General features: G+C 37.7%; 1 protein-coding gene across 2 annotated transcripts; it reads right to left on the bottom strand.

The window, feature by feature from the left end:
- Window positions 1-433: 433 nt before the first annotated feature.
- LOC140923697 (uncharacterized) lies at window positions 434-14,490 on the bottom strand. 2 transcript variants are annotated; one of them, XM_073373775.1, is made up of 14 exons: window positions 14,101-14,490; window positions 12,075-12,322; window positions 11,083-11,230; window positions 9,868-10,019; window positions 9,321-9,350; window positions 8,802-8,825; window positions 7,604-7,743; window positions 6,216-6,247; window positions 4,877-4,902; window positions 4,352-4,436; window positions 3,898-3,924; window positions 2,888-3,190; window positions 2,066-2,293; window positions 434-1,284 (listed from the first exon to the last, which is right to left on the bottom strand). In XM_073373775.1, exons 1-14 carry the CDS (start codon window positions 14,399-14,401, stop codon window positions 1,139-1,141), a joined length of 1,890 nt encoding a protein of 629 aa, XP_073229876.1. In that variant the 5' UTR covers window positions 14,402-14,490; the 3' UTR covers window positions 434-1,138. The 2 variants fall into 2 exon arrangements, with proteins under 2 accessions (XP_073229876.1, XP_073229877.1); XM_073373776.1 differs by lacking the exon at window positions 3,898-3,924.
- Between the last annotated feature and the right edge of the window lie 12,043 nt (window positions 14,491-26,533).

The raw sequence follows: 26,533 nt of genomic DNA, 5'->3' as shown, positions 1-26,533 counted from the left end.
GGGGGGGGGGGGGGTGCGCACCCCCTGCACTCTCCCCCTAGATCCGCCCCTGCCCTGGCCCCTCCCCTGGATCCGCCACTGCCTTGAACACTTACGAAGACCGGTTAAAGTAACAATGCGTTGCATTGGTCATTTGTAATTCTACATCGGTGAGGTAAGCGACTCACACAGACATTGCTTCATAAGGTTGCACGAATAGGAGCCGAAGGATTTGAAAGTAACAGCAGACTCTCCAAGAGGGTGAATATTACACCAAAGGAATATATTCTCAGAATATAACTCTTTTGTAAATTCTAGGGGCATAAGGAGGTACATCAATAGATATTCAATGAGTTCAGGTGCACGTTTCCAATTCATTACACCCCTATAAACATTTATTTAAACCCACAGCCGAGTGTGTATTTGTCCTGTGAATACATATGACAGAGACAGCTCACCATTAGAAGATTTTTATTATGCAAACAAACTAGATAAAGACTGTTAAACTCAAATATTGCTTCCTCTTAGCTTTGGGAACAGTAAAAAGGGGCGTCCAAGATTTTGTTCTTACAGCTGTTGTTACTTTAGTTTAACAAATAAACATAGTATAGTCCAGAATGCTGGTATTAACAAAAGGGTATTATTGGCTATTAATAGGACAACATTTGAAAATTCTGATTATAATTATTATTTGGGTACATAGTTTTATAGGACCATTGAATTGAGCTACGGATTTTTTTACCCTGGAGCAGTGTTCAAAGTTTTCTAGATAACTATGTTAAGTAAGTAAATGGTGTTCGTAACTAAATTATCATACATTACTTCTGAAAAAAAAAAATACATGTGCAAATCGGCCCTTTCAGAAGAAACAGGGTTGAATTTTGGGAATACTATTTAATCATATTAAAAAACGTTTCACGTTATATCAAACCGATAGTAAACACACTCCGGCATAAACCACTAAAATGGAGATTCAGAAACATATATGTACACTCTTCTTTGAAATTTGCGGGTGATAAATGCCCGACAGCTTGTTGTCCGGCAGGCGATTCTCCAGCCACCGCCTCTTTTCTCAGTAATTCTAGCAGACAATTTTAAAAGAGTTTCTTTCTATAAACTGTTAGTTCGAGTACCAATTCATTTGAGTTGTTGTAAATGTCTAGTTTCGAGCATTGCTTGAATGGGAGTAATAACCTTGGCCTCTTGGGGACGTTGAGCCAACCTTCAAGATACCCTGACTTCTACGCCTATTCTGTAAGTCTTCGCCACGAGGTTGGTCGTCATATCCACGAGTATAGGCGACGGCTAGGCAAAGGAAAAAAAGTAAATAAATAAAAGGAGATGGGGATACATTCTGTAAAAAAAGCGCAATTTTTTCAGTATTTTTTTGTACGAGATTATGAATTACTTGCTTTGAAGGAAGAACTGGCGAGTTTTAAGCTGATTCGATTAGATTTCATTAAATAATAAGTGCAAACCGAAACGTCCTTATGCGTGTTAAAGTCATATTGTGTTATCTTAATTCACCACCAATCCTCTGTGGTTGGCGAGAGTACTCTTTAATATTAAACTTTACCGGCTTGGAATTTGTCGTTGTGAAATTTTGTTTCTTCTATTATTCATAATTACGAAAGCGAAAGTCGGGGATCAAACTTGATCTGGCTTACATACATACTTACGAACGTAGCCAATTCGTTAGTTTTGTGGAGATTTCTGGCGAATGGACAATCATTTCCTCCTTAACGCAATTCACAATCAGTGCATGGAAAGTATCCTTATTTACAACGCTGGTTGACCCTCTAAGCCGTAATATTCACATACAAAATCTCCAGACTGATCTGCGCAGATTTCTTTAAAGTTCAGAGAAATTGATGTTCAGAGAAACTGAAAAAATATCACGACAGTTTTCCTCTGGTGATCATTGTATAAATTCTCACAACCTTTTCACTTGATCATGCAATGATATTTCAAGGATTGATATTGATATTGATATTGATATTGATATTGATATTGATATATTGATATTGATATATTGATATTGATATATTGATATTGGTCACTCTTCAGCCTTAAAGGGAAGACATACCACTTGGACTGTCCATAACAATAAACGATCCGTCAGGGGTGAGGTCCACCTCAGGTTCATCGTAAACGTTTCCGTCTGGGCGTCCCCTGACATTCTCTCCATGCCCGAAGGTGCTTGAAATGCTTTCTGGGTAAGGATCATCTAGTACATAGAAAACAGGTACTGGTTCTGGAACTCTTGCCTTGGAGTTAAGGATTTCCTCGGGACAGTCGTATGTCTGGTCAAATTCTGCAAAAAAAAAAAAAAGTATTTTATTATTGTTATTATCATTAGCTTTAGCTTAACATGAGCATTACATTATCATTATCATTATTGTTCCATAAGGTTTTATCGGCTTCATTTCTATTCAAGTTATATTCAAGTAAAAGCAGACACTATATTCACGTAATTGAAACCACATTCCGCAAGACATGTGTAGTTAATCACCCTGATCGCCCCAATTACCGCAGGAATCATTACAGTCTTTATATCTCACGTTCAAACCCTTCAGTTTTCAACTCTTTACACTTTAAATTTTTACCCTACTACATAATTAATATTATTAAAGCAAACAAACAATTTATTTTTATTTTTTTAAATTGAAAGGTATTCTTGACGTCACCAAAATTCAAAAGTAAAGAATTACCTATTCACCTGAGGTTTTAGTTTCAATGATATTTTTTTTCGAACCAATTTTCAATTCATGCTGTTAAAAATATCTATATTTTCATTGTCTCTCATTTCGAGTAAACGTTTTCACGTGCCGTTTACTTGCGCAATCAGCAACTGCACTGATTAGAATAGACAATCTGATATTAAGGAATATTATTTTTTGAAAATTACCCTCTCCATATGGATTTTTGCGGTCCTCAAGAACAATTTGCTCGGGGTAAACAGCAAAATCACTGCAGTTAAGCTCGTCAAGATCCCTGTGGTCTACGACTTGTCCTTCATATAGCGGATTCATAGTGATGACGTCGTCATCCATCGAAAGGGCTGGGTTGACTTGTCCGTTCAAGCTACCTCCTTTTCCTTGTGGCGGCCTGGGTGGGGCCCCATATGGAAAGCTATCCGAGTACAGAGAGCCATGCCTGTATTGGGGACCTAGTACCACTCCATCTGAGGCCCTTCTGTAGGCTGGGTTTTCTAAAAACAAAAAATAGATTTAAAAAAACGGAGCACTTACGTACGAATTGTAACGAGTTGAACGGCCAGATAAGCAAAGCTAAGCAAAGCGCTGACAAACGGCTTCAGCATCATTGAAAAATGCTTAAGTGGTACTGGCAAAGAGAATTTAAAAAATCGATCAAACGATTATTAATGTGGTTACAATTTTAATTGGACAATTCAGGAAAGAAAAGTTAAATAGTATAAGACATAAGATTAGTATTTGTCCTTGTAGTTTTCTGCTGTTAACTTTGACAACATCAACCATAATGTGATGCTAAAGACCTTTCGTTCGTAAGAGAAACGATAGTTAATTGCTTGATCGAGCATTTCAAAATAAATATTAGAAAAAAAAACCGTTTCGGTTTGTGAATAATTCGTAGTAATCAATTGTTTTTTTTGCCTTAAAATAACGCTTTTTCTAATGTTCGCGAACTTAATTTGGAAAATAAAATAGCAGTTTACGAGCATTTTGCGTAAAAGCTCAGCATAGAGCACAGCTCATCAAGAAGCTTACATTAGATCAAATATCTATCACACATTTCCCGGCAAACTTAATGCTCTAAGGAAAAGGCATTGATCAAACTAAAACATATGATCGTTTTTAATTTACTCTCTTAACGAAGATAAACATTAATTCTCCTTTGGAAAAGGTAAATAAGAAGAAATCTAATTTAAGTCCAAACCTTGGATTTCACTGGGTATTCGAAAATCTATTAAAACGGAAAAATAAGCTTTTTAAACATTATGTAACAAATAGGCATTATGTTCTGTTTTATTTCAGTTAACATTAAGTTATTTACAATTTATTTTTGCTCAATATCGTTCTGGTTGTCGTTGTTGTTGTTGTTAAGTGATGTCCAAACGCGTGACCGATACAGAAGATCACACTACCAAAATAAAAGGTTGGTGTGAAGTCAGGATCATTCACTCCGTAAAACTCTTTGCTCACGTGTATGTTAACATCATTTTAATAAGGGTAACATTATCAAAACGAGTTAAGCACTTTTCATGCTTCCTCAGTTACATCATTTCACATTTCTTTTTTTTTTATCTATGTCACGTTATTTCATCACCGGAACTTATCATGCATGTAGGTTGAATCATTAAAAATATATACATAGCAAATAGAAAGAATACCTATGCTATTTGTTCGCATGCTGAAATCTCCATATGGTGTAAGATGAGCAGCGTCCGTGTAAACAGGAATCGAGTGACGATTCATCTAAAATGAACAGCAATTGCTCTATCAGACTACTCTGATGCACAATGAGGAACTAACAAAAAGGCCTTCCAAGTAATTTTGTATCCGTTCACCGGCTTTGGGTTCATCTCTCTTTACTACCACCCCCCTTCCCCATGCACCCACTTCTCTATGTTGCAGCCCCGAAAGAGAACCCAGCAACTTTACCACTTTCAAGGAAGGGTCCTAGCACTTTTTTCTTCTTTCTTTCTTTGTTTCTTTTTCTTTTCTTTTCTTTGTTTCTTTTTTTTTTTTCTCTTTTCTTCTTATTTGCTTCAACTTGTCAGGGTGATGGACAAATAATTAGGAGGCTTGCATTTATTAACTAAATTACATTTTTAATATTAGAAGAAATTCTACAACATTATATATTCTATGCCGGACTATTTAAAACGAAAGTAAAGACGAAGTACCAGACTTACCGGGCTAACTGGACTGGAAATTGGCCCTACAGAACAAATAATGTTGAGTTACATAGTGCTTCAATTTCTTATTTATTTGCTAAACATGCACAAGTGGGATTCATGAGAAAGGAGAGGGGTGGGGGATGGGGCAGAGGATTGATGTATTTTTGTTGCCAAAAAAGATCTATGTCTGCGTTTGAGCGGCCTCAGAACTCCCCTTGGGGAATTTGCATCACCGCTATTATTGGTTGATATATTTTGCTCCAAAAGCGCAGGGGCGTGCGTGGTCTATTCAAAAACAAAGGTTGACGAAACAAACAGCGTGTACTCTATGCAAATATATTTGAACTGAAGAGTCGTACACTGAGTTCCATTTTCTCAGAAAGTTTGCTCTCAGAATGCGGCTTTCCTTAACGAATTATCCACAAGTAAATACCATAGAAAAGGAAAGGAGTAGCTGGAGGAAAATGCCACCTAATCTACCCGAGACAAAACTTTATATGGTATTTAAATTTTTTGCGGTATGGCAAATTGGTAAGAGTTGTTTGATACTTGTTTTTATCTTTGGTACCTTTAGGTAGTCTTAATCAGTAAAGTATACATGGTATATCTTATATAGTCTAAATATCTATCGGCAAATGCTCGTCTTATACCTGGAGGCGCTGACATTTTCTCTGTTCGTTTTTCCACCCTTTTATTGTCTTTAGTTTTGGTATGATAATTGAGATAAGCGATTTATTTAATACTCGAAAATCATGTCATATAGCTCTTAGCATTTAGTTTTGCAACATATTACATTCAAGCATTCAACACCATATTTACCCTAAAACTGAATTAATACCTTCCCTGACCTTTAAATGAATCGAATAATTAAATTTAAACAAGTGCAACTTCGAACATTGCACGCTATTAATTTCGCGCATCTTAGGCTCTGTCCACACGTATCCGGATATGTTTGAATCAGCAACTTTTTCCCTCCGGATTAAAAAACCGGATTCCCACTTTCCACTCTGAAGAGCGGATTCAGAAAGTTGCGGATTTGTATGCCGGATTCATCGATACGTGTAGACGGAAGCCGTATCCAGTTAGAAAAAGGTGCGAACTCAAAACTATCCGGATACGTGTGGACAGGACCTTCAAGCATTTACTTGTCTCATCTAGTGGAAAAATATAAACGTTGTTGTCTATACATGCTTATATAGCTCCAGTCCTGAAATTCCTTCCAAAATGCGGTCAGTTATTCTGGAAAATTTCGGAGTACTTTATTGTGTTACTCGTGAGACTTCCAGATAGCACTTACTGGGTATTATTGAATGAGAATACAAAGTTTAAAAATTTACATGTATTAAGTGTTTACCTTCAAAACGGTGATGGGGAGGATCCCGCTTTCTGTAAAATTAATAGTTCAACATTCCACAATATTAATAGTTAGGTCGGAAAGAACCATACGATTGATACATTATATACAACGATATTTCTTTGTCAAAAATGCGCAATACATTCTGCAAGAAAACGTGTCATCCAAGTCATTGAAATCAGCTAGTAAAACCCATATCCAATGCAAGAGACCGAATACTATTTCTTAGGTTTTATTGTACCATACCCACTACCTTTGTGAGGCAATCCGATTTCAAGAATCCGGGACTTTTGGGCTTTTGGAACTGCTGGGATCGGCAAAATTGTTTCATGGAATGCGAAATCCTGGGCTATTGAATGCAGAAGTTAACTCAAGGAATCCGGAATCCCGCTGACGATTGAATTCCACTGACAAGGAATCTCAGTGGTATCCAGTACCTGAAGTCGGGAATGCACAGCGTCGAATTTAGAATCCACGACTTTTTTGGATTGCCTTGCATTGGATTGTCCACCTTTATTTGATAATGATGGTAAATAATTACATTTATCATGTGGCTACAATACTAGGCTCGCTTGGATTGGCTGTTTTCATGTAATGGCTTGGCATTACCAGCAAGGTGTCTTAGGCATTTACAATCTGTGTTTAACTTGATAGTACGTGGACATTCTCATGGGCATCAGTGTTATGGTCAATTGACAGCTGTAAAAAAGGGTATACGTATCCGCTGGCCAGTATCACCTGACATGACGTTTTTTTAGTTATCCGCTGACCAATTGTTGATTTTAATTTAATTCAGGCTCAGTTCTATAATTACAAGGCCATCTTATTGTGTACCTGCTAACCTTTTTACATTTATAGGAGTGACGTTTTTTATCTTACGAGTGCCAAGATTTTTCGTAGCGGTCCGATCATATCCGAAGATGTCCGAAGACATTCCGAAGACTTCCGAAGATGTTACGAAGAGTTCCGTCTAACACGAACACAGGAACACAAAGAAACATTGACTTCCCTACTGAAAAAAGAGAATTCGGAGAAAGTCGATCATCCACATAGACTTTTCTTGTCTCTCTCTGGTTCTGGTTTCTTTAAATAGTTAATATATTTTTCAAAATGTGTCAGTTAATGCTGTAATGGCTCAAACTTTTCTGCCAGGCGTTTCAAATCGGAACACAGGCGTGAGTAGGCGTGAGATCCAAGTTTTTGATCCGCAGGCGTAACAATCACGCCTTAGGCGTGACACTTGGCAGTTTTTTAATAATAACCCTTATTAACCTCGTTCCGTTCGTTCGGTCATTACAGGGAAATCTCAGGCCTCGGTCTGAGATTTCCCTGTAATGACCTCACTCTCGCTTTATAAGTTGTATGTATTTGTTAAAACTGAATCTTACTTGGGGTTGTTACAGCGCCATAAGATAAGAAAAATCAAAGCGATGAACAGAATACCGCCAGCTACAGCTCCTGTTATTATGAAGGTGTTTCTCTTGGTTCCAGTCTGGGCATTCAAGTTAGGGCTCCCTTGAGTTGTGCCCTATTAAGAAAATGTCCAGTGATAAAAAGTAAAATTCTTTACATCGTTTGCAATAATAGAGTTTTGCCTGTGTTTTCAAACTCCCCGCCAATTTCATACAGTCACGGACTAACGCGACCTTTCTCTTCCTAAGTTTAATATAATTTATAGTTAATTAAAAACATAATTTATTCCTTCAAAAGTGCTAATAATTGTATCTAACACACACTTAAATAAAAAATAGCAACTTTCAACAAAATCCCAAATAAATCCTCGTTGTCACGCAAAAGAACTCACCAGTGAGCCGTACAGCGGATTTTAAATGAAATTCAACCCTTTGTGTAAGCTAAATAAAAGTTGAACACTTCCAACATGGCAGTTCATGCGTTCGATTTCGATCTTTGACGAGGAAAGCTATAAACCTCTTTTCGTCCGTATTTCTAGCTTTTACTGGGCAAGGATATTTAAACCGGCGATTCGTCTTTCCTCGTATTGTGTTTGTGCAGTGAAGCGCGAAGAATGGCTTGTTAACGGACTTCAAATGAAACACTAGCAATTTGGACTTCTTATTGGCTGTTTGTGCCGTAGTGAGAATGAAAAGAACAAATTTCCAATGGCTTTAATTTGGGAAGGCGCTGTCCGTAGTATATTTGGAAAATAGACTGTCCAAAGGGAGACACAATGACATACACATGGAACAAAGTTACGGTTGAGAGGCAAGAGGACAATTTTTTACGCGGTAAGGGAAATTTTCTTACATTTGTTTGTAATTTTCTATGCGGCAATTTTAAATCAAAGTTATTGAATGAATTAGCAAGCCATGGCAAAATCAGCATGTATAAGTGATTGTTAGTCTCTGCATTTATAAATTTTATGATAGATAATTCATAATGATTAAATTCGGAAGGCTTTGGATTGGCAAATCTTGTTGTGGGATGGGATACTACTATGAACAACTGTTGAATCACTGGCCTTTTTTTCCTGTCTTAGCTGGTTCAATTCCCCTAAATAAGCTGCTTTTATACTCTTTTATACTCTTTTATACTTTTATGCTCCAAATGCATTACTATAGGACCTACCTTTGATGTGGTGCTCGGAGTCGTCTACAAAATGATAAAACACAATAACTATTTAACCAATCAGATAAGCAAAACTGTATAAACTATAAACATGGGTGTTGACGGCAAAAAGAGATTAGTGATTCCCAGATCTAGGCTGTATTGGCCTGACAATTTGAAAGCTACTCTCCTGCCCCCTCCTCCCACCACTTGTGTGACAATATTTGTCAATATTGATACGTTGTAAACGGTCACGTGTTGGCCTCGTTTTCATAAATTACAGAGTTGTTGTTATACCGCCATAAAGAATATACTAGGCTTGTCACAACGAAAAGATATACCATCTTACCTTCAAAGACTAATAAAAATTCCTTTCGTTAATTAAAAAAAATATAAATTATGCAATGCTGATTTTCATTTCACTTTGTTATTCAAAGGAGACCTCCTGTAAACTTTAAATTATTAACATTACAGAATGGAAGATGAAATGTAGTGAATGTATTTCCAGCTCAGTGCCTGAAAATTATTCAAGTGACTCACCTGAGTTGTTGTTTGAGGAGATGGTGTTTCCTATAAACAAGTGAAAATAGTTATCAACAAATGAAAAAGAAAAAGAGAGAGAGAAAAAACTCCCCAAAGAAGAAGGGGAGGGGAGAAGGGGGCAAAATGCTCTCTCTGACTTGAATCATTGGTGACTTTGAATCATTTAAATCCATCAAAAACTCTGGCTGGAAATTGTCTGAGATGTAACTAAAAACAATAATTTCATTCATCAATTGTGTACCTATCAATGGCTATTGAGATTTCAATACAAGGAGTGTTTATGAGACCATTTCACACACTTTATTGACATACTGGGACATTCATTCAAAATTGTTATAAGTGAACAATCCATTTTTCTACCTCTGGTTATTAAAATATAATTGGAAAAAAAATTGCAACATTTTATCAGAGCAATATATTAGTTTAGCATAGCCAAGCAACAGTTACCACTCTTTTTTATTAAATGCAGTGAGTACAATAGCCACACTGATATTGGTCACAAAAGGAAGAAGAATGTTCAATTTCATGGACTTCAGATACTTACTTCGCTTGTGACCCTTCCAGTGCTTTGTGACGATAGTTGTTCTGCAGAGGTGGGTGGGGGACGCAGTGTCCCTCCAGTGGCATTTATTATTTCCACTGTTGGTGGCGGTAATGTAGCTGACTGCCCTGATGAAGCTGGTTGAGGAAATGGACCTGAAAAGGATTAAACACTTAATCACTGGTCGCAAGGGAAACAGTTAATTTTATTTCCAGAGAATCTCAATATTTCCCGAGGGACCAGTCTTTAGGTGATTTGTTCTATAACTGGGAATTCTGAAGCTGGAAATTCATTAAACCACCCTGTAATGGTGGTCGTCGGTCAACATTTGTGAGTAACAGTACCCTGTTACCCTCTGATGTCCTAGATTTTGCAATGTTGCCTGGCCAGAATTTTTGGTGTGAACGAGAAAGAGTTTCATTGTTAGATGCTATGTAACCTTGAAGTAACCAATGAGAATGCACGCTGTTGGGAAAACATTTCCAGCTATATCACAATGAAAGTTATAAAATGTTCCAGTCATTGACATTAACTTTCTCAGCTTACAGCCAGTAGTCATCTGTAAATTGTTAATTTCTATAGAAACAAAACTAAGAATTTTGAGAACATGCGTTTTCCTCATCGCCACATATGCCTGTGAGCACGTGGACACTTGAAAAAACAGCCTTCATTAATGCTTTTGAAATGAGATACTATGGGAAAATTTAAAAATATCGTGATCGTAACACAAAACAAGGTCAATCGTTAGAGATCTTTATAAAAAAACAAGAGCTGGAGTATTTTGGCCATAATTTTGAACAGAAGTGAAGGTTTGGGAAAGATCATCTTGGAGAGAAAGATAGATCGGAGAAAGAGGAAGACCGAGAAGGCACTAGGAAAGGGACATACGGGATATTTTCGACATGTTACTAACAGAAGTCTTGACCTGTCTTTTAGGCCTTTGTGTCAATAGCCATAAAGACTCGTAATGTCATTGGTGCGTTTCGGTCCGTCTATAAATAGAATTGTCACGGTTAAACAGTCGTATATTGTTAGTCAAGTTGTCAGTTGTCCAGTCGTTCTCTCGTAGTTAGTTTCGCCTGATTCCATCAATAAGTCGTTTGTACTGTTGACTACGATTCAGTGGCGTTTGTTCTAATTTTCTAATTGAAACCAGCTCTCTAAAGTGAGTCGTTGATAGTAGTCTGAACTGCATTGCTCAAATGTGAATTTTCTTACAGAAATAACTTGTTCCTGCAACTTTGAACATAGCGCATGTGGTGTTTCCTACGTCGTGGTTGTTGCTGTTAAGATCACGACACTGAACTGCTACTCTGAAGATCCTTCCCCTGGTTGAGCTCATAAAATTTGAAATATTTGTTTTGACCTGTTTGAGAAAATACAGCGCGAGATTATTTCACCGGATTTTTGTCACGATGGAAATTTCCATACCCGTCCTTTAGTCCGTGATATGTGTATTGTACAAATCGAAACAGAGATTTTTTATAGCCTTTTTTTTGCTACAGGCGTTAAAGTCGTCTGAGGCGTTGAAGTCCTTTTAAGACAACTTAAATGTCTAGTGTAAGAACCATAAATAGGTTCAAAATAAGCTGTACAGTGGCACTTAACAGATCAGAGGACTTTAAAGTGCCAGACGTTAAACGCGTCTAGCATAAAAATGAAATGCCACTTAAGCGAGCGAGAGTACTTTGGTATAGCAAACGAATTTGTACTAAAGCGGTTGCAATCGCTCAGCATAGTTAGATATAAATTGGCCATTTCCGAGTTCTATTTTCAAGTGCGAAGATTCTGGACGGGTATCATAATTTTCATCCTGTCGTGTAAATGAAACTATTTTATAAATTAACGATGTTGCACTTGGTCACATCAATATCACAGTACCTATAATCAGAGACAAAGTAAGTTAAGACACTCTACCCCAATTAAAGGGACTATCTGACGTTTTACCGTCTTCGAAAGCGAAAATTAAATCGACCTCCCCCATCCCCTCCATGCAATGTTGTCCCGCTGTTCGAGCTACCTGTAGAAAACGACATTGAATGGAGGGGAGGGGAGAGGGGTGTGGATTGTTTTGTTCTCTGAAGTTCCCCTATTTGAGTACAATAAGAGGACCCACAGCAACATTAAAACTGTCGAGAGACGAGGTTCAATTATTTTTCGGCCGCCACGATAGAGTGGTAGTTCAGCCACTGTTCGTTTTCTGTGATTACCAATATTTGCAACTGATTTGTTGCCCAGCCAGTTGTAAGCTCCCAGTCAGCTTTCACTTCGTCTGAACGTACTTCTTTCCAGTCCCCAGCGCAGTCCAAGTATTGAACATAAAGTTTTCCCAAAAAGTTAAAGCTGCAAGTCTTGTTGCTCGGAAGATCGATGGATTTTGAAGGTTCATTTGGACCATTTGGGGAAAAGAACGTTAGATGGCCAGTCACTGCCTCGTCGGTGAAAAGCAAGTCACAACCTGTGGTTCAAGAAAGGGGGAAGAAATATGAAAAAATTCATAGCAATCAGTACATTTTTTAAAATCATTTTAATATACTCTCCTTCATCAATGTCTTTTTAAGGCAAACAGATTAAAATGAATAGCGTCATTTTATATGTACTCTATTAACACAGCTTCGTTTCGTAATAGAGATTATTTTAGAACCGGTACAAATCAAGCACTGCTGAGGATCTGTGTTTACCTCTAAAACACCGAATAATAATCTTTTAGGAAATAATAAATAGTTCCTATAAAAACGTAAAGGTTGTGACGTCACTAGTGATCGCAATCCTAATCGGTCAGGGCGGCTGTACACAGGCTAGTCACAGTAAACGGGTGTGCCAGAAATTCTCTTGATTTTCAAGTGTCAAAGAAATGGCCAAATTTTCATAAGCCTTTACACGTGGCTCATTTTGCATCCCAGTTATCATTTATGCGTGCTGAAAAGAGGTTAACACTCTTAGCTACCTTTTTGGCATTATTATAAATGACGTAGAACTAGTTCAAATGTCAATTGGAACCACGAGCCGCAAGCGAATTCGGCCAATTTTTGGGAAAAAATATGTGCGAAAGAGATCTAGGAAAACAAATTATGTTAGATCCAATATTGATTATACTCAATATCTGTCCAGTTTATGTTCTTTTTTTATAGAAAGATGTGGACCATAGTTTTGAGCAAATCAGGGAGCGAAGTCAGTTTATTATCGTACAAAAATTTATCCTGTTCTTCTAATTTAATATTTGTCGGTTAAATATCAGTAATGTGTATTCCATGCCGATGTCTGCATTGAGCATGCTAATTAACCAAAACTGATTACCCTTAACTTGCTACAGAAAGGCCTTGTAATTTGTCGGTACAGCGAGGGAAGATCCAATCCGAGGATTGTTGGTTCGAACCATACCAAGTTTAAAAAATTCCTTGCTTGCCTCGTGTGTTCAATTTATTTTCTTTGTTTTAGGGCTAATAAAGCTCAGGGAGGTTAATTGTTGAGATAAGCCATCGATCAAACAAGCTGAACGAAATGTTGAACCGATTGAACGAAAATAGTCGGAATGGGCTCTACAGTACTCGGCTCAACGCTTAACAAGTTTCAACTTGTTGAACAACGAGAGCTAAAAAGTTTGTTGATCAACAGTTGTTGTACTTTTCACGTGTATCACTTCATTGAAGTTATTATCTGTTAATCGATCCTACGAACGGCAAAAAGCGGAATTCGTAGGAACATTTGTTTTAGTTAGCGACCGGTTAATATGTGAACGCGATGTTGAAAGAAACTTAATAACCTGTTAGGTGACACGTAACGGAAAACAAAATCTTGCATATGCATACCATCAATTTACCATAAAAAAAGGGAAGATCCGAAACCACAACGAAACCACTGCACCTTATCCTACCTTAGAAGAAAAATTGTCGGCCTCTTGGAAGCAGTCTTTGAATGGAAAGAAAAACACCTAAATTAGAGCTTTAATTCAAAGCTTTCGGTATACGAGAATTATTTTTTGAAAATAGACGAAGACAAAAGTTTCCTAGCCTTTGTCGGCCTCTTGGAACCAGACTTTGAATGGAAAGAACAACACCTTAATTAAAGCTTTAATTCAAAGCTTTCAGTATACGAGAGTTATTTTTGAAAATAGACGGAGGCAAAAGTTTCCTAATCTTTTTTTCTATTAAATAAAACAGACTTAATAGTTTACGCCGATTTGCAGACTTCTATCTGATAATAAGTACGGCAAACAAAGATAAAAACAATTCTTACCTGCTTGCTGACGAGCCTCGCTTACTCTTATGCAAGAGTTGTTCTGTTCGAAGAAAGTGTAAGTCCCTGAAGGTTGATTGCATTGACACAAGCAGTTAATTGAGACATCGAACCGTCGAGCATTATATTTATCGCAAAGGGGATTCTTTTCAGTGGGACACTCGCTTTGTACAGAAGGCAGCTGAATGTCGTCATCTGGATGATCCTTGTCTCGATATATTCGTAGGGACTGATTAGGTTGTCCATGAACAGTCGATCCAATGCAGGAAAAGAACAATAGAAATACATACAAATCGGTCATCTTATGACTCTGAAGTTCTGGCAATCAACCAAGGAGACCAGCAAATTGGATAATTTCATCAATTCAATTCACAACGTTGGCGATTGTCCTTTAACTTGAATGTAAGCCTTAATATTTGGCTTCAAACCACTTGTTTTCTTTCTTCGAGTTAAAATTGTTTTCAATCCAGCGTTTGAACAATTAAAGGTTTTCACTTGCTGAAGCCAAGAAAAGTCTCTTCGCCAATACAGTGAATTCATGACGACTATGAGGTCACGAATTCCGAGTTTTAGAGCCACTCAATGCTATATTGCCCTCTATATTGAACCATAAGGATCCACGAGTGAATTCCATTGGTTAATACATAAACCCAATGTCCTGAAGAGGCAATTCACTACTAGGGCATATATCTGTATGTATTTTATCAGCAATCCAAATAAACCACAGGAATAAGAGATGATTTGTTAACATAAATTTCACCAACTTGGCTAACATTAAGAAACATTGACATGAAAAACACTGGGAAATCTCTTGGTTGTAAGTGCGAATAGAAATATAAAAAGATATAATTAAGCTTTTGTCGGTCCATTACCGGCTATTGATGAAGTTAATATCTCGTTAAGAAGACACCGTGTGAACCTAAAATTATCCAGTCATTCATTCAAACAACAATTTCTTGTTTCCTTAGAGCATCACGTCCCGAAATATACTGCTTTTATATCAAAGCTGATGTAGCTCTTTTAAAAATCAGGTAATTTGGGCCGTTATGCTCTACTACTACGTGGAAATGTTAATTGAAAAATCACGTTAGCTTTGTTTCCCACCATATTCATGCCATCTCATTAAAAGTGGTAATTGAGAGTGAAAATTCATTTCTATTTTTGTTACTGAAGAAAGTTCCTCTTGCGGAGAATACGCTTCCTAAGAAAGCAATTGTCCGCTCTGTGGTGGCCAACGATATTGGTTATCAACAAATTTAAAACTAATAACTAATAGTAAAATCAGCATATTAAGCAACCTACAATTTCATCAACCGAGCCGATTAATAAACCGACCGGAAAATAGTGCAAAACGTCAAAAAACGCCCTGTCTACGCACTTGTCAGACTACAATGTCGATACAGCGCAAGCGACTTTTTCAGTCTGTTCAATTGCTGCTTTTCGGCTTGATACTCAATACAGACCCGAGATGAGACAAGCAAGCACGCAACTTTACATAGCATTGATTTGCTGTCGTAAACAGATTTAAAGCGCCAACCTCTCTTGGACCTACTATCTATAGTACAAGGCAGCTGTTGATCATTACAAAGTTAAACGAAAAGAGAGGCGAACGTCAGGAAAAACGAGTGAAGTGGGAATGGTGGGAAGTCAATGATATAAGCTATGAACTCTAAAAGAACAATTAAGTGAAAGCTATTTCATGACAAGGCTGCTTATCAACTTTGAAATCATGTTAAATCAACCGAAGATTTCGAGTTATTGTTTCTTATTGCACGTCTTTATTTGTTTGAGACTAAAAGTTGAGGTATTTTGATTTAATTATTAGACGGAATCTCGCTCAAATTGTTCTTTGTTTAAAAAAGAAAAAAACTGTCACCGATAAAGCTCTAGAAATAAACCCGTGTCTCACCGAAAAAATTTCTGGATCCGTCCCGGCAATTAACATTTATTGGCAGTTTAATTATTTCTTTCACTGTACAAGCAACTTAACGAACTATGAACTTTTTAAAGGAGAATGTGAAAACTGGAAAAAAAAAACCTAACCCCGGGTAAAAAGGTAGAAATGTGTTTTAATTTTTCGTTTTTATGATAGATATGTAGAATATCAAAATATTGTTCATCTGCCTGTGAAATTGTCGTTTCACGACGTCACTATACGATTCGTGGTGAGCGTCAGTGCGTGAACGAAAGAGTCAGAAAACTCTCGCCTTGAAAACGAGGCCCTAGGTGCGAAACCTTTGTTGTGAAAATAATTTTCATTTGCATAACAGTCAGAATCAATTTTATAACAACGGCTTAGCATTTAGCTAGCCTCGGTTTGAAACGGAGGTTTGGGGCAACTCGAAAATGCCCTAAATATGTAATGTTTAATCAAATGGTGACGAGTGAAATTAGGGAATAATTTCACCCCCTTTTTGTCCACATCCTAATAATTTCCCGAGCCTTCAGCCGAGGGAAATTATTAGGATTTGGACAAAACTCAAGTAAAATTATTCCTAATTTCACAAGTATACCATTTGATTACCTATGGATATCATGGGTGGCAAATTACGCTCACAATTGTAGGTCTTTGACATGTTCATCGAACTGATTATCGATACAGAAGTCCACTCCACGCACTGAAACTTTCGTGCTTAAATGTTCGCTTAACTTCATAACATCATAGGTGGCAAATTACTCCTTAATTTTGGCGCGAGATTTCAGCGTTTTCACATGTGAAATTACAAAATTGCCATGGCAACGTTCCGTACGTTTCAGTGCCAAGATGGCGGCAAAGTTTTAAAGTGTTGTGAATGAAGAAGTAACGGCATAAAAGAAAGCTTTAGAAATCCTAAACAAACGAAAAAGCACACCAAGAAGGATTCTATCAGGTATTGTGTCGTAAATTCTGAAAATTCGTATGTGTAATCTAATTGTGACGAGTAAATTAGGGAATAAAGGCTTGGGCAATTATTAGCATTTGGACAAAACGCAAGTGAAATTATTCCCTGATTTCACGAGTATACCATTTGATTCCCTATTAATTGATATTGACGCTGAAATTTCGCGCCAAAATTAAGGAGTAATTTGTCATCCTTGATAGTATCAGGTAATATTTACGTTCACTGTGCATTCCATACTCGCGATCGAAGTCAAACTTTAAAATACTACTAGTACTTTATACAGTGTAGCTACATAATATGGTCTTTACACTCCGGATCCATGATCACTTTTAATCTATTTCGTCGCTCTCATACAACACGACCTCAATCCCCGGCTTAGTCTGTTCTCAGCTTTGATTCTCTGGTTCGCGAGTTCGCGGTTGCATTTATATATTTTATTTGCTTTTGTTTATTTTTGTGATGATAAGTGAATATTTTTTATATTAAATTTTGCTTTAAAATCTCATGTTAATACGTATAAATTTCAATATTCCCTTACAAAGATCGAAGTCTGTCCTCAGCCTTAATGTTTGTCACTGGCTCAGGCTTTTTCTTGTTACTTGATCCATTTTTACAAGTTCAATCCTTCAGCTTACCCTTATTACTACTGCGCTTTTCGTAAACACGCGAATGCTAAATTTCAAAAACCAACTGACGTTTGCGTTTTCGCTGCCGTCAATCATCTTTAGGGGCGTCTTAGGAAATAGAAGATTTCTTTAACGAGTTCAAAAGGTCCTCGTTTGTGATTTGTGAATGGTGGAGTTTGATCCATTTTGTGTGTTTCTGTGTTTCGAGGTTCGTTGCTTGTGATCGTAATTATGATTGACGGCAGCGAAAAACGTAACTGCGAAGGCGGCTTTTGAACTTCAGAGTTCGCGTGTTTTTGAATAAATGTCTGTGGACAGCTTAAGACAACGTCAAAATTGATCTGCCCTATTTTATGTTGATGCAAGTTTCTGACATAGAGGCCATTGGTGAGCAGTCTTGAGAGTGCTTCCAAGGAAAGTCAGTCATTCATTGATTAGTCTCGTTTCCCTGTTTGTTTTGTAACAGAGGTGGAGAGTAACCGTCAAACGTCAACAGGTGTTGTGAAAACATTTGAATCCAGTTCATCCAATGTGCAGTAAACTGGCCCGTCTCTTTGAAGTGCGTCGTTTGGATTTACTGTGGTTTCCTTTAAACCTTCTTCTAAAACATGATACTCTGGCTTGGTGTTTGATGGACTATGGTAAGTATGGTCGTAGTGACATGCTTGTTTTATTATGCTCTTGAAGAAATATCCCTTTAAATGTTCTCAAAACATAGTCTTACATCTTCAACTCCTACGATGTTGTGTCACTATTCACCAAGACCCCTATACAGGAGACATTAACCATGAATCATAAGAGAACGTTTAGGAAAATATCAAGATCTAAAGGAACGAACAAACCTAGAGGTTGATGATATAATGGATCTCACAGAATTTATTGCCACCATCACACACTTTCCACATACGTAGTTCGAAAATAAGGCCAATAACTAGTTGAAGGAATCTACACGTCAATACTTTTCTGAAAATCTTGATGCAAACGAAAGTGATCCTCGTATAACCTGGCGGTTAATTAATGAACTCCAATCCGGCAAAGTAAATCGACCAAAGTGTCTCAAGTCAAATCAGGAAACCTTGTTTTCCCCTCACCTGGTGATATCGCTGAAGCATTGAATAACCATTTTAAAAACATTGGCAAATCTCTAGCACAATAAATTTCTAGTTTGGAAATTGACCAACTTGCCTTCGTTAGTCCTTTTGATGGAGTATTTTCCTTTCAACGGATCAATGTCCAAAAAGTCATCAAATTACTCAAAGCTATCGATGTAGGTTAGGCAACTGGTCTTGACAAAATTCCAAACAGGCTTCTGAAAATTGTCGCCCTCTTTAACTGGCATCTTTAATCAATCGTTAGTGACTGGTATTTTCCCCTTTGACTGGAAACTGGCTAAATTCTCACCAATTTTTATGAATGGTTCTAAGTCTGACCTAAACAACTATCGACCTATATCTGTTTTTCCTACCGTAGCCAAAATTTTCGAAAAGATTATCTATGACCAACTTTATCACTATCTGAGGAGTGAATGAAAATTGTTTTATTAAACAGCGGCCAGTCTGGCTTGCGCTCGATACACAGCACTCTTACTGACTTGTTGGAGAAAAACGATAGCTGGTGTGTAAATATTGATAAAGGTCTTCTTAATGGCGTAATCTTTATTGATTTGAAGAAGGCCTTTGACACTATTGACCGCGATATAATTCTAAAAAAAATTTACTAAGTACGGCGTTGATCAATGCAAGACTCCGTGAAATGGTTTAAATCTTACCTAATTAGCTATATGCAAAGGTGTAATGTAAACAATCATCTATCTAGCACGAGCCCTCTAAATTGTGGCGTACCTCAAGGGTGAATAATCAGCCCTTTTGTTTCTTTGATCTATAAATGATCTTCCAAATTGTTTGAATGCGGAATCTCCTAGAATGTATCCCGACGACACTAATGTTACCTTTCCGCAGCTACTATACCTGATCTGTACCTGAGTTCCAAATCAATAGTGACCTGAAATATATTGATCGCTGGCTCAAGGCTAATACGTTAAGTCTCGATGTCGCCAAAACAGAGTTTATTGTTATCATTAGCTCTAGGCAGAAACTACAGTCCTTAAATGACCACACAATGAACATTCATATAGACGGCGTCCCACTAAACCAAAGCAATCGAAGCAAATCTCTCGGGCTTATCATTAATGAAAATCTCTCGTGGAAGGCCCACATTTATGAAATCTCTAAAAAAGTATCCTCTGGTATCGGTGTTCTTAAGCCGGTCAGTCCATTTGTTTCAATGCACACTGCAACTAATTAAAATATACAAAGATCTTATCGAGCCACACTTCGATTATTGCAGCGCTGTATGGGATGACTTGATGCAACAGCTTAGTGAGAAACTTGTCGTGCTATCAGAGTTATGACTAAATCTAGCTATGATATGAGTTCCAGATATCTTCTTAACTCGCTTGGTTGGGACAATTTATCGGTTAGAAGGGCTAAACAAAAGGCTAATTTTAATGTACGTGTGCATTAATTATCTCGCCCAAGCTTATCTCTGTAATTTGTTTGCCCTAAGAACACCGAATTACTACTTTCGCATCGCCAAAAAAAATTTAATGCTCCCAAAACCAAGAACTGATTACCTGAAGCGTAGCTTTAGCTACAGTGGCGCTCTTCCTGAGGAAATACGTACATCAAATTCCGTAGGTGTTTTTAAGAGAAGTTCCTTTAGATGGTTTTCTGATCAGTACTCCCACACGACAAATATGTAGAACAGTTTTTGAAGAATTTTGAGTAATTTTCTTTGTCCAACTGATGTTTTTAACCCCTTTTTGATAAATTAAGTTATCATTCATTCGTTAGTTCGTTCGTTCATTCGTTCATTCATTTAATAAAAAAATTAATAGTTCTAAAATAAGCTCTTTCCGCGATCTCTATAACTTTGATTGTTTTCTTTACTAAATTACTTGCAAAATTCCACAGCTCAAATCTATTGTCTTACAAATACTTTGTTCCCAACTATTCATTGACTATTTCTGCGTTGTTCAATGCAAGGAAATTTTCTAGTCTCCCTGTGAAAATCTTACCTTCGCGACAGAGGAGGCGTTATCAACTGCGCATTACGACTATATCAAGAGGTTAAAAAGAAAGCAAACAGCAGTATTTCTTACTTCCAGAAAGTCGAAAATGCGTTATGGACTGAGAAAATCGAGTATCAGCTCCAACAAAGTGTTGGTTTACTGCTCCAAGTCCAGCGAATGATGAGCATGTTTTAACGAAAATTTTCTTGATGGCCATGGATGAATACAAAGATAAACTTTGCCACTGAGGCCTCCACATTACTCAAGCCAGTTGCTGTTCAGTTAAGGCTTTCAATTTGAATGATATGGCGATCCTTATACGGTATGAACAACGAAACTCATGAAACAAACGGAAATCAATTCTGCAATATCACCTTTTTATTAAATTTACTTGCCAAATCTATTTTTTATTTCCATTACCACTGGACAAAGTTATCTAACGTTCACGGGAGGTTTGAGGGGAGATTTGAGGGAGACAATCTTCCCCTTAAAAAACCACAAAATTCACTTAAAAGTAAGGTATTGAATGGATGTGTGACTTAAAGTTTTAAAGCAGCCAATGAGAAATTTACAAGCGCATCAAAGGCTGTAAGTTATAAAGAGGTATCTTACACTATCGTGTTAAGACTCGAATCTCAGTCAATTTCGAGGTATGAAGCAACCAATTGGCTGCCCTTTCTTTCCTATTTTGCAAAAGATAATGTGTTAACTTTTTTTTCTCCAAGTTATTGAATTAAGATGATTCTGTATCGCATTTCTAGCCTGTAACTGTGGACAGCTGCTCCACAATATTAGCCAGTCCTTTCCTTAACATACATCTTTATTTTCTTGGAATTTATTTTATATTTCTATTTGGCACTCCTCTGGCGTTTCTCAGTTTTTCTTCTCATTGGCAAGCGCATACACTGCAATTGTATCATCTTTTGAAACTTTACACTGCACGACGTCGGCGCCAGGTCCCTCCAGAACGTTATACACAGGTCTTGCAAGCCAGTGGGAGCATTTTGTCCACCACAGCCAAAACCAAGATAAAGAGGATCCTCCAAAGTGTTGTAGACAGGGTCATAGTTACCGCTTGAGAGACCCTCGTTGGAGACGGGTTTCTCCATAGTGCTGTAGATAGAATGGTTCTTTCACGGAAATGGTTCCAGAACTCTCCTCCTTTCTGACCCCAAGGGTTGGTTCTGTAGGGCAGCTATACTCAGCATTTCTTTGGTCCTCGACCTGTAGTTTTTTTAAGGTGTGGTACATTGCTGGGTCTAAAGAAAGACAGCTGCATGTAACGTTATCCTTCTTCCTTGTCCTGGGCATACGCCGTTATCCTCAGTCTTCTCCGCTGCTTTCTTTTATTTATTGTTTATCTGTTTATTTATTTCTTTGTTATTTATTCGTTTGTTTGTTCTGGCCTCACGCTTTCTCCACTTCCTGGAAGGTTGGAACGGGCTAGGGTTTCCGGGAGATATGGAACTGCTTCTACATTAAAATGATAAAGCAGTACACACACAGTTTTGGGAATTGATGGGTATACAATGGGATAATTTATTATAATAATATAGTGTTTGTAGACATTCCTTACGTTCAAAAAGTGTGCAGGCTCGCGGTAAAAGCTCCTTTGAAGATCTCTAATTTGGTGGTAGTAGTCACGAGAAGCGGGCTACCCAAATGCAACTGAAACTTTAGTTAAAGCATCCTTTAAAAAAGATTCCCTGACTCTACAATTTCCACGAATATTGAAAATAACCAAAGGCTATGATAAATCTAATCTGTCAAATTGTTGGAAAATTCGTCGACGAACCACAAAGAAAACGAACGAGAGCAAGAAATAACAACAGCAACAACAGTACGAACTATAATGTTTATTTCTAATTCTTGTATTTTATAGAAGTCCCTCGGGAGGAGTATGTATAGGATAATAGGGACCTTTAGCATCAGGTTTTTCGTGGGAAACGGCAAACCGCAAACCGCAAAATGTCACGTGACCACGGCCTTGCGGTCACGTTTGCAGTTTGCAGTTCACGTTTGAACCGCAGGAAGGGCTTCCAGCGGTAAGTGATTTACGGCAAGGTTTTTTGCCCAAAAAAATTGTACAGCCTCGCGTTTAAAGGTATGAACTAGCTTTTTGTATCCGTTTGCGATATGTTTGTTGGATTTCTGATCTCGAATCAATGAATTATTGCTGATTTTTGAGCGATTAAAGTGATGCACTTCGACTTGATGAAAACAACACGGCGGCCCTAAACAATGTAATTGTAGTTCAAATCAATTTTATATTCCTTTCTGCCGTACTAACAATGGAAAGTATTCTGTTCCAATCCAGAGTTAATTTTTTTTCCTATCTTGTTACTGAATTCATAACTTAACTCAGTCTCTGTTTGGTTCCTATTTTTTAACGTATCACTCCGCGAATATCATTTTATTTTGCTTATTTCTTTTAGACTGGGGAGCTCACGCTTCATAAAGCCTTCTGGTTTCTTCTGGGCTCCCTTGCAACCTTACAATTCCAATGTGTATTCTTGTATTGTATTGTATTTTGGCTAAATAAAAGTGAATTGAACTGAACTGAACTGGATGCCTTGCTAAAGTTTGAAATCTCGGCAACGCGAAACTGCAAACGCGTATCTGCGGTTTGCGGTTTGCGGTTTACCTGATGCTAAAGGTCTCTAATGCTTAAGCTCTGAGGTCTTCTGAGGGACGCTTGGCTGGCCTTACATGGAAGTATTAACAAATGATGACCGAGCGCGCAGAACAAGGGAGGCCAAGAAGCGAGGGTATTATCCGATTTAATGCACTCTCCCATCGTTTTAGAACCAGCAGGTGATTATTCGCAGCAATCACCTCCTCAACGTTTCGCCTCAGTGACCTGCTCTTCCATTAATTTATTGAAAAAAAAAATAAAACAATAGAAAGGTGCATTAATAAGATATAACATAAAAGTGTAAGATAAAATTATTTTACTTGTTTTCGGACTACCAAGCTTCAACAAATAGAGCATACAATTATTTGTTTCCTCCGGACATATCGCGCTAATAACTAACCCTTAGTAAAATCAATACGTGGCTGAATTATGTTAGCCATTATCCAAAAAAAAAACAACAACAACACATAGTTGGACTTTGTAAGAGTGAAGGCTTAGTTAGACTTGATTGGAGTGGGCAAGTATCACCGACCAACACATTAAATTATCGACTAAAGTAATAAAACAATATTAAAAATGTTCATGGCTTTTACAGGTTACTTAAAACATGTCTTGAACTCAAGCTCCTTCAACATACCTCTAAATAACTTCCTCACTTCTTTTTCTTCAGTTTTGCTTACAAATACACAGTTTCATTGCAAATGAAAAATTAACAACACCTTCAGAACACCTATTTTTAGAGAGAAATAATGTCATGCAGAAGTCCCTTGTTTGTTTTTTGTGATTTTTCAGATCTACGACGTTACTGTGGTACAGTATGTATCGGCTGTCATACAGCCGTTGATCGTCAGTCTTATTAGGCACTCGAGAATTATTATCATCGCCATCATCTTACGTCACCGTCAGTTTAAAACTCACTTTAATCAAGGCCCACTTCCGATTAGGATTAGATTTTCAGGACCGTCTTCTTCAATGTCGGGGAAACCATGCAGACCAGATTGATCACGACTATACGCAAGCTGTACGCTTCTTCTCTTACCCATTTCGACGTACTCCTCAGGATCGGTTCTCTCCACTGAAAAATGGCTTGTGCTGCTACGGGGAAGGTTTTCATACGACAAACCACAAGCTCTACCATCTAGCCGCAAACGCTCGTCGTTTTCACCTTTATCAGATGACTTATTCTTTGCACTTATGTTCTCGTAATGTTTATCAGGGGAAATTGCAGATGATCTGAATTTTCCAGTTTCGACGAGAACCAGATTTCCAGGGCCTTCTTCTTCTTTGGATAAGCCACTGCGACCATGTTTATCTGCACTATCTGCAGACTCCACGCCTCTTCTCTTTCCCATTTCAACATACTCCTCAGGATCTGTTCGTCTGTTCGTGTCTTGGTAATTTTTATTTGTATAAATGGCTGATGACCTGACTTCAACAGATGGTGGTGATTGTTGATTAGCAGAGGAATCATCACTGAGGCATCGGAGAGAGGCATCAGCGGGAACGCACTCCGTTCTTGTGCTCCGCGAGATTAAAGAAGGAGGTGTGATTCCTACAGGATTTGCGTAAGCGTAATCATAAGTTCTCTCGGAGCAAGAAGTTCCTTCCATCATCATGTATCCAGTGTCAGTTTTCTCGGAAAAGGACAAGGAGAAAATAAATAAATAAGCAAAGGGATAAATGAATAAAACAAGATCAAACTGAGGAATCTGTTACCTGTACAGGATTTGCGTAAGCGAAATCAGAACTTCTCTTCGGGCAAGAAGCTTCTACCATTATCATGTCTCCAACATCAGTTTCCTCCGGTGAAGACTGTAGACGTTAGGAAAAAAACAGTTAATAATAATAATAATAATAATAATAATAATAATAATAATAATAATAATAATAATTGAAACTTTATTTGTTTTTGTTTTTTTAATGTACAATTGTAAATCTCGCTACGTATAGGCAATTTACAAATGCTGCTTGAGATTGGATTAATAAAAAGAAAACAAAAAACAAAAAACAAAAAAAAAATAAAACAAACAAAAACAAAAGCTAGCCTGCGAAAACATCCGTTTCTCCTCGCTCTTCGCCGCTGGGGACGTTTCGCGCGGAGAAACGTCTGCGACTCAGCTACAGAAATTCCATACTGATGACGCAAATCAATGTTTACATAATATATCCGGTAGTCATGGGGTTCCAAATATAAATTTGTCTAATTTTACGTGTCTTCTGGTCGATTTTGGTAAAGTGTTGTGCTTATCTGCCAACGAGCTCCAGCAAAACTCAAATGCTTCTTCTAGAGAAGACTGAATTCCACAAAAATATTGACTGTTTTGTTAGAGATTCTTCGCGTTTACATTTGACCTTTGTGGCCTTTTGTCTTTTGTCTGTCATTTTTATAAACAATAGCTAAAACAATGTAACTACTCCGTCGACCAATCAGCACTTCTGACCGGATTCCGGACAGATTTTACGTCATCAGCATGGAATTTCTGTCGCTGAGTCGCACACGTTCCTCCGCGCGAAACGTCCCTAGCGGCGAAGAGCGAGGAGAAACGGATGTTTTCGCAGGCTAAACAAAAGCCCCCCCCAAAAAAACTCAAAATTGCATTTAAGTCTGGGCTATCCCAGTTCCTGTTTCTACAACAAAAGATGTAATATCTTGTTATAATGGCTATAATTATCATTTTCTTGATTTTATAACGTTGCTGCTTTTTGTCAATGCCAATGTCATTCATCATGTCTAAGAACGTGGAGCATTCAACGGAGAAAACGCCAAGAGAACTCATGGAGAGATTTACAAATCTCACACATCTGTAATGTCTACTCATTTCGTTGATCGAGTTCGGATATTTTTCTTTCTTACGCACTGCATTGTTGTTAAGGTTGGACTCGAAACCAACTAATTCTAGAACATATAGGCACTTGGACTGGATTAGGAAAAGAAGATCTGGACGATAATTTTCACCAGTTATTATTGAGGGATTCAGAAAATCATAAACATCTGCATAGAGTGAAGAGTGAACATTAATTACAGGTTGAAGTGACTTGGCAATAAAGTTAAGGATTGAGTCGTGTCTCCAGGTAAAGCGATCAAGGTACTTCGAAGGTACTGTTGACAACCAGCGACAACATGGAGGAGTGATTCAGGATTAAGACAAAAGGAGCAATCAGGACTTTGTGATAATCCCCATCTTGCCATATTCTTACGTGTAGGAAGGGAGTTATTGAT

The sequence above is a fragment of the Porites lutea genome, chromosome 13 (genome assembly GCF_958299795.1).
Source record: "Porites lutea chromosome 13, jaPorLute2.1, whole genome shotgun sequence".
Classification (NCBI taxonomy): domain Eukaryota; kingdom Metazoa; phylum Cnidaria; class Anthozoa; order Scleractinia; family Poritidae; genus Porites; species Porites lutea.
The sequence above is the reverse complement of the archived record's forward strand: the minus strand, read 5'-3'. Positions and strand labels throughout refer to the sequence as shown.